This window comes from Balaenoptera musculus, chromosome 15 (genome assembly GCF_009873245.2).
Source record: "Balaenoptera musculus isolate JJ_BM4_2016_0621 chromosome 15, mBalMus1.pri.v3, whole genome shotgun sequence".
Lineage (NCBI taxonomy): Eukaryota > Metazoa > Chordata > Mammalia > Artiodactyla > Balaenopteridae > Balaenoptera > Balaenoptera musculus.
This window is the reverse complement of record NC_045799.1, coordinates 73,546,866-73,559,769: the sequence shown is the minus strand read 5'-3', so window position 1 is coordinate 73,559,769 and position 12,904 is coordinate 73,546,866. Positions and strand designations below refer to the sequence as shown.

The following is a 12,904-nucleotide window of genomic DNA, read 5'->3' as shown; positions in this document are numbered from 1 at the left end:
GAATATAGTTCCCTGTGCTATACAGTAGGACCTTGTTGTTTATTTTATATACAATAGTTTGTATCTGCTAATCCCAAACTCCTAATTTATTCCTCCCTTACCCCCTTTCTCCTTTGGTAACCGTAAGTTTGTTCCTATGTCTGTGAATCTGTTTCAGAGTAATTTCTTACAATCTTATTTTTTGAACTTTAGTATCTGAAATACATTTTAATGATGTAGTGGCAATAAAGTTTTAAGATAATAAAAGCATTACCCCTATTAGAGTGACTGGTTTATTCAAGTGAGACAAACACACACAGATCATGTAAAAATATACCTTAACTACATAGGTCAAACTAAAGATTCCACCTCTCACTTCAAAAAAAACCTTTTTCCAACGTACACAAATCAATGTGATACACCACATCAACAAAAGAAAAGACAAAACCACATGATCATCTCAACAGATGCAGAAAAAGCATTTGATAAAATTCAACATCTATTCACAATAAAAACTTTTACCAAAATGGCTATACAGGCAACATATCTCAACATAATAAAGCTATTTATGACAAACCCACAACCAACATAATACTCAACGGTGAAATGCTGAAAGCCTTCCTGCTAAAATCTGTAACAAGACAAGGATACCCATTCTTACCACTTCTATTCAACATAGTATTGGAAGTCCTAGCCACAGAAATCAGACAAGAAAAAGAAATAAAAGGTACCCAAACTGAAAGAGGTAAAATTGTCATTATATGCAGACGACATAATACTATACACAGAAAACCCTGAAGACTCCACACAAAAACTACTAGAACTGATAAACAAATTCAGCATGGTAGCAGGATACAGGATTAACATAAAGGAATCTGTTGCATTTCTTTACACTAACAATGAAATATCAGAAAAGTAAAAACAAACAAACAAAACCCTTTAAAATCACATAAAAAAAAAGAAAACTTAGGCATAAACCTGACCAAGGAAGTAAAAGACTTACATGCTGAGAACTATAAAACACTGATAAAGAAAACTGAAGATAATTCAAATAAATGGAAAGACATCCCATGCTCTTGGATTGGAAGAATTAATATTGTTAAAATGGCCATACTACCCAAAGCAATCTACAGAGTTAATGTGATCCCTATCAAATTATCCAAGACATTTTTCACAGAACTAGAATAAAAATCCTAAAATTTATATGGAACTATAAAAGACCCAGAATTGCCAAAGCAATCCTAAGTAAAAAGAACAAAGCTGAGGCATAACCCTCTGAGACTTCAGACAATACTACAAAGCTACAGTAATCAAAACAGTGTGGTACGGGCACAAAAACAGACATATGGATCAATGGCACAGAATAGAGAGCCCAGAAATAAACCCACACACCTACAGTCAATTAATCTTCGACAAAGGAGGCAAGAGGGACTTCCCTGGTGGTTCAGTGGTTAAGACTTCACGCTTCCACTGCAGGGGGTGCGGGTTCAATCCCTGGTTAGGGAACTAAGATCCCACATGCCAAGCAGTGCAGCCACAAAACAAACAAAACAAAAACAAACACACACACACACACACAAAAAACAAAACAAAGACAAAGGAGGCAAGAATATACAATGGAGAAAAGATAGTCTCTTCAGCAAGTGGTGTTGGGAAAGCTGGACAGCTACACGCAAATCATGAAGTTAGAACACATTCTCACACCAGACACAAAAATAACTCAAAATGGCTTTAAGACTTAAGTGTAAGACATGACACCATAAAACTCCTAGAAGAGAACATAGGGAAAACATTCTCTGACATAAATCGCACCCATGTTTTCCTGGGTCAGTCTCCCAAGGCAATAGAAATAAAAGCAAAAATAAACAAATGGAACCTAATCAAACCCATAATATTTTGCACAGCAAAGGAAACCAAAAGGCACAAAATGACAACCTACGGACTGGGAGAAAATATTTGCAAACAAAGCAACTGACAAGAGCTTAATTTCCAAAATATACAAACAGCTCATACAACTCAGTAACAAAAAACAAACAACCCCAATCAAAAAATGGGGAAAAGACCTAAACAGACATTTCTCCAAAGAAGACAAACAGATGGCCAAAAGGCACATGAAAAGATGCTCACCATTGCTAATTATTAGAGAAATGCAAATCAAAACTACAATGAGGTACCACCTCACACTGGTCAGAATGGCCATCATTAAAAAGTCTACAGGAATTCCCTGGCAGTCCTGTGGTTAGGATTCCATGCTTCCACTGCAGGGAGCACAGGTTCAATCCCTGGTCAGGAAACTAAGATCCTGCATGCAGCACTGTGCAGCCAAAAAAAAAAAAAAATTCAATTAAAAAGTCTACAAATAACAAATGCTGGAGAGGGTGTGGAGAAAAGGGAACCCTCCTACACTGTTGGTGGAAATGTAAATTCGTGCAGCCACTATGGAAAACAGTATGGAGGTTCCTCCAGAAACTAAAAATAGAGTTGCCATATGATCCAGCAATCCCACTCCTGGGCATATATCCAGACAAAACTGTAATTCAAAAAGATACATGCACCACAATGTTCACAGCAGCACTATGTACAATAGCCAAGACATGGAAGCAACCTAAATGTCCATCAAACAGATGAGTGGATAAAGAAGTGGTGTATATACACAATGGAATACTATTCAGCCATGAAAAAGAAAGAAAGAATGCCATTTGCAGCAACATGGATGGACCTAGAGATTATTATACTAAGTGAAGTAAGTCAGAAAGAGTAAGACAAATACCATATGATATCACTTATATGTGGAACCTAAAATATGACACAAATAAGCTTATTTACCAAACAGAAACAGACTCACAGACATGGAAAACAAACTTATGGTTACCAAAGGGGGGAGAGGGTGAGGGAGGGATGAAGTGGGAGTTTGGGATTAGCAGATACAAACTACCATATATAAAAATAAACAACAAGGATATAATGTATAGCACAGGGAACGAAATTCAATATCCTGTAATAAACCGTAATGGACAAGAATATGAAAAAATAAACAAACAAAAAACCCCCTTTTCCCCTCTAAACTGCATATTGATATTAAGTAGTTAGCAGATCAAAATTGCACTTTATAGTTATCTTTCCAAATCACATATTTGCCTATCTTCTAAAGTATCAGGTGCTTCCTAACTATGATGCAGAATGGAGAAGCCCTGGGACTTCCCTGGTGGTCCAGTGGTTAAACCCATGCTCCCAATGCAGGGGGCTCAGGTTCGATCCCTGATCAGGGAACTAGATCCCACATGTCGCAACTAAGAGCCCGCATGCCACAAATGAAGATTCTGCATGCCGCAACTAAAAGATCCTGAGTGCCGCAACTAAAAGATCCCGAGTGCCACAACTAAGACCTGGCGCAGCCGAATGAATGAATAAATAAATTAATTAATTAAATAAAATTAAAGAAAAAAATTTTTTTAAGTTATGAAAAAAAATGTAGACGCCCTAAAAGAATTCATCATATTAAAAGAAACATGAAGAAGAGAAGAAGGGCACATAAAACACCCTATATGTATGGCTAAAAATACTGTCAAAAGTCAGACAACAAACTGGAAAAAATGTCTGTAAGCTACATCACAAAGGGCTGCTCTCCCTAATATACAAGGACTCCTATAAATACAGAGAAGAAAAATCAAACGGTTCAATTGAAAAATGCGTGAATAATACTAACACTGCACAGAAGGGAAACATAGATGGATCTTAAGCATAGGATATACTCAATCTCACACACGGTAACAATGTGCAATTAAACCTACTAGTATTGTTGTATGGCAGAAACTAACACATTGTAAAGTAATTATACTCCAATAAGATTAAAAAAAAAAAGACAAAGAAAACAAACTATTATTAGATGCCATTTTAAAAATTAACAAGTCGACAAAAATCTGAAGTTTGATGTTGATGAGGATATAGGGGAAAAGGCACTTATATTATGGAGGTGGGAATGTAAAATGATATACCTGCAATGGAATGCAATTGGCAATATCATCAAAATTAAAAATACATTTATCCTATGACCCAACAATTGCATTCTGAGAAATTTTCCTCTGACATAACTGCACATGTACAAAAATGAAATATGTACAAGGCTACTCATTTTAGTACTTGTAAAAGCAGAGGTCTGAAGATGGCATAAATGGCCACTATGAAGGGACTAAATAAACTTTGGCTTATCCATAAAGTGGAATATTACGTAGCTTAAATTTTAAAAGTATCCTTTTTATGTACGGATAAGGAAAGAGTTCTTAAATATATTGCTAAGCTAAAAAAGCAGGGTATGCGTAGTGTGCTTTTATGTAAAATAGGAGGATTGGGATAAGAACAAATGTGTTTATAAATGAAAACAAAAGCAAAGAATGATACACAAACTAGCAACAAAAGTTGTCTGAATATGGGGGAAGAATGGTGGTAGTGGCTGGGAACTAGACGGGTGAGGGACCATATATACCTTTTATTTTTGAGCCATTTGGATGTACTACTTTTTTTTTTTTAAGCAAATAAGGCACAATTTAACTCAAAACAAAAACTGGCACATCTTTTCTGAAACATTTTTTTATCAATATGGAAAACCTAAAATTATATTTGACACCCTGTACAATTAGAAAAAATTCTTTAATACTTGGAATTTAATCTTTCACTCAATCTGATAAATTCCACTCCTAGTCGTGATGGAACAACAGGGATTAGGTTTACCCTACTGCCTTAACAACTAGAAAAATCAGACAAAACATATGAAAAAATGGTTTTCAGACACAGGCCAACAGGCAACGGGGAGAGTAACCCCTGAGAGAAGGGGACAAACATGGTAAATCCTACAAGTGCCTCAGCTCACTGCAGGTAGAGTTTTTAGGCCTTGGCACAGGGAGAGGCAACTCAAACAGAGACTAGCAGACTTGCTGAATTGGGGAAACAATATTTAGAGCTCAAGAAGGCCAAAGTTTGCGTGGCAAAACACATAGAGGATGGGCTGTAAAGAAAAAACTCCAGATAACTGCAGAGGGGTTCCCTTGAATCTCTGACTGAGTACTGCACATGCACGTGAGGAAACAACCCACAACTGGGTAAAGGAGTGGGCAGAACAATCTCCTGAGCACACATGACAGGAAATAATTCATTTTTCCTACTAGCCACAAACAAAGAGTATCAGCAATGGCAAATATGTGGGCAACTATAAAAGACATTTTCTCATTCAAAAATTTACTTAAGGGCTTCCCTGGTGGCGCAGTGGTTAAGAATCCACCTGCCAATGCAGGGGACACGGGTTCAAGCCCTGGTCCGGGAAGATCCCACATGCCGCGGAGCAACTAAGACCATGCACCACAACTACTGAGCCTGTGCCCTAGAGCCTGTGAGCCACAACTACTGAGCCCACGCGCCTAGAGCCTGTGCTCCACAACAAAAGAAGCCACCGCAATGAGAAGCCTGCACACCGCAACGAAGAGTAGCCCCCGCTCTCCGCAACTACAGGAAAGCCTGCACGCAGCAACGAAGACCCAACACAGCCAAAAATAAATAAATAAATTTATAAAAAAAAAACACACACAAAACACAAAAAGAAGGCAAGAAAAGAGGAGAGAAAGAATTATATCCAGATGGGATAAATAGAAAACAGAGCAAAATGGTAGGTTTAAGCTCCATCTTATCAAACATTTCATTAAATATAAGTAGTCTAAATAGCCCTGTGTTTTTAATATAGAAGCAAAGCTTGTATTTCAAGTATAGCCAGTCTGTTATGATTATCAAGCTTTCCATTTTCCAATCCAAACACTGTTTTAAAAAGTCTTGCCAGCAGAACAAAATGTGCTCTTGAATTATAATGATAATGTTTAAGCTATCATTCAATGACAATTTTCTACATGGCAGACACTGTGCTTTACTCCACATTCTCATCAACCCTTAACAATTTTGTTATATTCCTGAAACCATATGAAATAATAAATGTACACACCAATAAAATTTTTTTGTTAGGTAGGTGGAATTATCACTTTACACATGAATATAATGAGGTTAGAGGTTAAGTAATTTACGTGAGACATGTTACACAGGTTAAGAAGAAAAGCTGGGACTTAAATCCAGATCTGTTTGACTCCCAAGCCCAAGTTCTTCACAGTCACACCATAATTCCCTCCTATCATTACAGCATATTTATTCCTGTTTAAATTAAGCAACGAGTATCAACTGAGCACCTACTACGTAAGGCTGTCTGCAAGCCAGATGACATATTAAATCGAATTAAATCTTCAATAAAGTAAACCTATAAAAGCAAAATCTTCAAGAGGCTTCCCTGGTGGTGCAGTGGTTAAGAATCCACCTGCCAATGCAGGGGACAGGGGTTCGAGCCCTGGTCCGGGAAGATCCCACATGCCGCAGAGCAACTACGCCCGTGCACCACAACTACTGAGCCTGCGCTCTAGAGCCCACGAGCCATAACTACTGAGTCCGCATGCCACAACCACTGAAGCCCACGCGCCTAGAGAAGCCACTGCAATGAGAAGCCCGCGCACCGTTCGCAGTTGTGCAAAGAGTAGCCCCCTCTCGCCGCAACTAGAGAAAGCCCACGTGCAGCAACAAGGATCCAACGCAGCCAAAAGTAAATAAATAAATTTATAAAAGCAAAATCTTCAACAAAAAGGCTATTTGAAGGATAGCTGTGAAAGAGTAAACACAACCCAAAAATGTCAATATCAAAATAGAGCATGATCATGTAGTAAAGATGATTAACACCATTTTAGTACTAAAAACATATTTTGTATCTCAATGTTAAAAAAATTTACTGAAAATCCCACGTTTCTCAGATTATCCAAATAGAATAAGGACAGTTCAGTAGAATATTATAGTTCTTCTGACTTTTTCAGCTGTTTTGACCATAGATGTATAATATGGACTAAAAGGCAGATAGTCTGTAGTATAATAAAAAAAATATATATTAGGTTTTTGGCCCAGGGATGGATATTTTTGATCACCAATGGCCAATGATTTGATCAGCCATGCCTACAAAATGAAACCTCCATAAAAACCCTTATATGACAAGGTTTGGGGAGCTTCCACATTGATGAACGCATCGAGGTGCTGGGAGCAAATGCCCAGAGGGCATGGAAGCTTGGTGCCCCCCTCCCCTACCTTGCCCTATGCATCTCTCTTCCATGTGGCTGTTCCTGAGTTGTATTCTTTAATAAACCCATAAGCATAAACAAACTGTCTTCCTGAGTTCTGTGAGTCGTTCTAACAAATTATCAAACCTAAGGAGAAGGTTGTGGGAACCCCTGATTTACAGCTGGTCGGTCAGAAGTACGGGTGTCCCCACTCCTGGGGATTGCAACTGGCATCTGAGGTGGGGGCAGTCTTGTGGGGTCCAGCCCTTAACCTATGGACTCTGTGCTGACTCTGCGTAGTTAGGGTCAGAACAGGACTGACTTGCTGGATATCCAGTTGGTATTGTAAAATAAAAGAAACCACGTACTTGGTTCAGGGAAAAAATTTCTCATTGTCCTTATCAATGAAAGTCAGAAGCTGATCATGTTCCAAATACATTATATTCAAAACATGATAAAAGATGATTTTACAAGATAAAAAACTTTCTGGAGTAGACAAGAAAAGGCCATGGAGCTGAGTTAGCTGAGAACTGACTGCGACAGCAGGCACAGCTGTAAAACCGGTTCCAAATTCAACCGGGGGAATCGTTACTTCAGTTTCATCTAAGTACCAAAGAGGCCCTCGTGATTAAAGTAGCAATTCATTAGTAATTCTTCAAATGATGTAATTAACACTATGCTTCAACTTAATTAACATCTGAAGTTCGGGTCTTGGGATAGCACTGAATGTAAGAGGATTATAGTTTTGTTTTTTAAATCTTATTTTGAAATAACTTCAAATTTACAGAAAATCTGCAAGATTGTTACAAAGAATTCCTTTATACCCTTTCTCCAGATTTACAAAATTTTAACATTTTGTTCCATGTCTGTGTGTATTATTTTTCTAAATTTTTTCAGAGTAGATTGTATGTTTCATGCGCTTTACCCCTTAGTATGAGTATTTCTCAGCAACAAGGATATTCTGTTGCTAACTGTAGTTATTGAAAAAAAGTATTTGTTTTCTACACAGGATCAAATTGAGGGTCACAGGTTCATTTAGTGGTCATGTATACTTAGTCTCCTCTCATTTGGAAATGTTCCCCAGACTGCCTTTGTTTTTTTATGACACTGACAATTTTGAAGAATACAGGCTAGTTTATTTTATTCAATGCACTTCAATTTGGGCTTCTCTACTATTTCCTCATGACTGGATTTCAGGTTATAAATTTTCAGCTTAAATATTACACAATTCATGTTGTGTTCTTCTCAAAGTATCATATCTAGAGGCACAGGATGTCCATTTCCCCCCATCGTTATGTAGCTGCCATTTCTCTACTTGGAATTAATAAATAAGTTGTGGGAGTTAATTTGAAATCATGTTCATAACTTGTTCCTCAGGAAACTCCCTCCTCTCATCCCAGACTTAGCATCCACACTGAGGAAACTTGTCTGAACCAATTCTTATTAGGATGACTACAAAATGGTGATTTTCTATCTCCATCACTCCTATATTTATTAGTCAAGATTCTATGGTAAGGTTCTCCTCTTCTTTATTTAATTATTTATCTGTTTTATTAGTTGGACGGACTAATGGATTATTGTTTTATTCATTTACACTCCATTTATTGTCTTTATTTATTTTAATACCCAAATTTGGCCAGTGGGAACCCATTCAAGCTGACTTCTGGGCCTTTGACCTGTCCCCAACATTTCTGAGGGGCCCTTCTTTCCCAGCTCAAGTTCCAGAATCAGTCATTTCTCCAAGGAACCTTAATTCACTTCAGTGAAGAATAGTATTTAGACTCTAAGGTCTGAGTAGAAAGATTGGTATTTTAATTCTAAAAAAAAGAAAAGATATTCCTCCTTAGAGCACTGCTTTTAGATTAGTTTGTAAAAGATGTACAAAAGAGTCTACTCTGGGTGACAACATCTATTTGAGCTCCAAAAGAAAAGGGCATTTTGGAACACATGAGCAAGTATTTTGACCTGGCTGACCCCCTATTATTTACTCTAAACTATAGCTCACTCAACCTTACTTTGGAGAGTAAAGAACTAAAAGTAAATTCTCTGAGTCTTTACAGTCAAGCTGTTCCATTTACCTCCTCTGGAGGGACAGCCAATTCTAACAGGAAGTTAAAATAGTTTTCAAATCCCTTAGAAGGTTATTTGTCTTCTATATACTACCAACCTGCCCTGGCTTAAGAGGTTTCTTTCATGCTATCAATAGAAGCAAGTAAAATATTAAGAGCAAGGACATCTTGGATTAACAAAGTGAAATAAAGAATACAGAACACAAAAGGTTTATTGTAGTCTAGAGTCAATAAATTAAGACTGCATTTAGTATAGGCTAACTTTATCCACATGCAAAGACCAAACAAATAATCAGCCTGAAATGCAAAGTTCGCCTGGCAGAGTTACATAAGCAATCTGTGAAACAAAGATCCAACAGCATCCTCTTTTCTAATGCACACACATCAATTTTTTCCCCAACACTTTGAGGTCTTTCTCACCATATGCTTTCTATAGACAAAAAAAACAGCTAAAGATCAAAAAAATATAAAGTAAAAACCTATCATTCTAAAGAGAAGAAAAAAGGTAAGAACTATTCCACATAAAAGTTTTTAAGATAAAAATCACTTGAAATTTTTCTTTTAAAGTACAAATCTTCTCTCCGTAATATAATGCATACTGTACAGAAGGTCTTAGGACATGATCTTTTTAAATTGCCAAGTATTAGTCAATGAATGTATGTGACTATTAAGCACTTCAGTAATAGAAACTTCATTATCTATCTATCTATGTAGATACAGACACAGATACAGTTATAGATAAACACACATATTTCAAGGTCAAGGGATATAATGGAAAAAAGCTTAACCAGGAGTTAGGAGACCTGAGGTCTAATACATCAACTCATTATATGACCCTGGGTAAATTAGTTAACCTTTATGGGCTTTCATACTGTCATCTGTAAAATGTGGCAGTTAGACTGATGGTTTTACAATTTCTTTACTATTTCATCTGTTGTCATAAACCATTTCACCATACATCTATAAATTCATAAGGTTAATGAGACTTTCTCAAAGCAGGAAACAGAATTTAAGCTAAATAGGAATCAACGGCTTTGATCAATACCTTTGAGCCCCTTACCAGCAGAGATTATTTTGTCAGAAAAACAACAGGCATTTTAAAATAGCTAACACTTACTGGAGATTAACTATGTGTGCCAGGTACTACTGCACTGAACTCTGTACACACATTGGCTCATTTAATCCTCAAGACATGCCTATGATAGGTATTACTGTCCCTCAGAATAGACAGGGCTTAAAGAGATTAGCTTGTTTAAGGTCACACAGCCAGCAAACTGCAAAGCTGAGACTCAAACCAGGGTGACTCCAAAGCTTACAGTTTTAATCACCCTACTACACTATCTTCTAATAAATAAATCATGAGCCAAATACATTCTTATCAAATACATTTAATCTCTAGCAGGTACTGATTATTTCCCTTCTTACTACTGTAGAGAAAACTGCTGAGTGACAGCCAACCAAGAACAACTCCAAATTAATCACGTGAACAAAAAGATTGTTTAAAGGTTTGTCTCTATTAAAGAGAAGTGCTGTGTTTTTAGATAAGCAATTGTTCCTTTTAATAAAACAAAAAACAATAGTCATTAAATCTGAAAGACCAGAAAAGATCTTAAGGTGTGATATTATTATTATTAATTTTTTTTTAAGGTGTGATATTATGCCCCTTCCTTTAAGCAGACCAAAAATCTCATGACAATTACTCCAGGTTGGGGGGCAGGGGGTGAGGGGGTGCAAGGGAGTGTCTAAGAGAACAGCTCTACTGACAGCATCAGTGTTGGTTCCCAGTATCCCTCACCATTTCAAATTTACTGCATAGCTCTGATTACCAACATAAAGGTTCAGAGACTAAGCCCTAACAACAGACATTCTTTCTTGCTTCCTGCTAGGCCACTTCAACTAGCCTATCTGCTCACTAGTGAGAATCTTCCTGCTTGTTTAATATGGAATCTTAAGAAGTAGGATGAGTAAGGTCAAGTACATACAAAAGTGGGCCTTTTCCTACATGTTCTCTACATAGTATTTCCTCAACACACAGGTGGTCTCTCTAATAAGCTCTCAGAAAACTTTTTTAGACAACTTTAAGCCTAGAAACAGTCATTTCTGATAAGGTATGGATAGCGAGGATATTAAACAAAGGAGAATAAACCAATATCCAAAAATTAAAGGCACAAAAAATAAAACATCCAAACAGATGGGATGGGAATGAATTTTATAAACAAAACTACATATTTTAATTATCTTTATTCCTCCTATTAGAGTAAATAAGTTCTCTAAAACACAATGTCCTCCAACCAAAGAGATTTCATATGTCATCTGCACCTCAAACCCAACATCTCAAGTCTGCGTTGATATTCTCTGAACGCTTACAGAAGTTAAAAAGCTGAGCCCACGTACACCGTGGATCTACTCTATATCTCTTTGGGCACAAAAGAAAAAAGAGAATCAGAAAATTACCCTTCTTTGATCCAACCCTGGATGAAGCACTGAAGAATTTCTTCACTGTGGTAACCTTGCGGGTCTTCTCATTGGTTTTCTTTTCTTCAAACTTGGAAAATGTGAGGGATTGGGCCCCTTGGCTGCTCTGACTGCTGGCAAAGGCCTCTTCTTCCTCCCGCTGTAGTCTGTAATTCAAGAAGAGGTTAAGTTTAACCCTGATATTCTCCAAGTTCTCCTTGTATCTAAAGGTAATAACTCAATGAATTGGGGATCTAAAATTTGTAGAACTAGAGGCTAAATACACCAAACAGGTCTGAGGTCTCTGATAGGAAGCTCTCCTATGTGCTACTACAAACTTCAAAAGGGACCTTCTCCGTGGATCATGTTCATTCAGCAATTGTACCAGTGTTACCTAAAGCAAATAAAGTCTAGTCCTTTTCCCTGACAACCTCAAGGTTGGAAGAGAGAAAAAGACAAGTAAATAATTACCACGTAATGTAACAGTGCCTATAGTAGAGAGCAAAACCCAAGTGCTATGAGAACATAGGAAAAAATAAACTAAATCTGGTTGTATAACGGTGGTTTTATAAAGGTTTTATAATGGTGACATTTAGGCCAGTCTTAGAAGGATCAAGAGGATTCCGCCAAATAAAAGGGCATTCCGGGCTTCCCTGGTGGCGCAGTGGTTGAGAATCTGCCTGCCAATGCAGGGGACACGGGTTCGAGTCCTGGTCTGGGAAGATCCCACATGCCGCGGAGCAACTAGGCCCGTGAGCCACAATTACTGAGCCTGCGCGTCTGGAGCCTGTGCTCCGCAACAAGAGAGGCCGCGATGGTGAGAGGCCCGCGCACCGCGATGAAGAGTGGCCCCCACTTGCCGCAACTGGAGAAAGCCCTCGCACAGAAGACCCAACGCAGCCATAAATAAATAAATAAATAAATAAAAATTAAAAAAAAAAAAGAAAGGGCATTCCAGGAAGAAGGTACTACAAATGTGAAGGACGTGGCTTTTGTTGTGGACCAAGTTCGTTTAGCGTAGTCAGATCACTGGCGGTGGGATGGACTATGATGCTGGATGTACAGTTAGGCACCAGGTGGTAAGAAACCTTGACTGCCAAGCCTGCTATAATCCTGGATTTCATCACGTGGTGGGGAACCAAGAAAGACTACAATCCAGTAAGTTACCATTATCTGATGTGTGTTTTAAAGGTAATGCAGGTCGCTGTGTGACAACTTGAGGGGCAGAGAGACTAGGGACAGAGACAATAATTAAGAATATATTACAAAGATTTA

The 12,904-nt window shown here is 37.8% G+C and overlaps 1 protein-coding gene across 7 annotated transcripts in view; it reads right to left on the bottom strand.

The window, feature by feature from the left end:
* Positions 1 to 12,904, bottom strand: part of RABGEF1 (RAB guanine nucleotide exchange factor 1) — a 90,026-nt gene that overhangs the window by 22,311 nt on the left and 54,811 nt on the right. For all 7 annotated transcript variants that reach the window (XM_036824196.1, XM_036824194.1, XM_036824195.1 and 4 more), the window contains one exon: positions 11,630 to 11,796. In XM_036824196.1, coding sequence (XP_036680091.1) covers positions 11,630 to 11,796 — 167 coding nt within the window. The remainder of the gene's footprint in view (positions 1 to 11,629; positions 11,797 to 12,904) is intronic.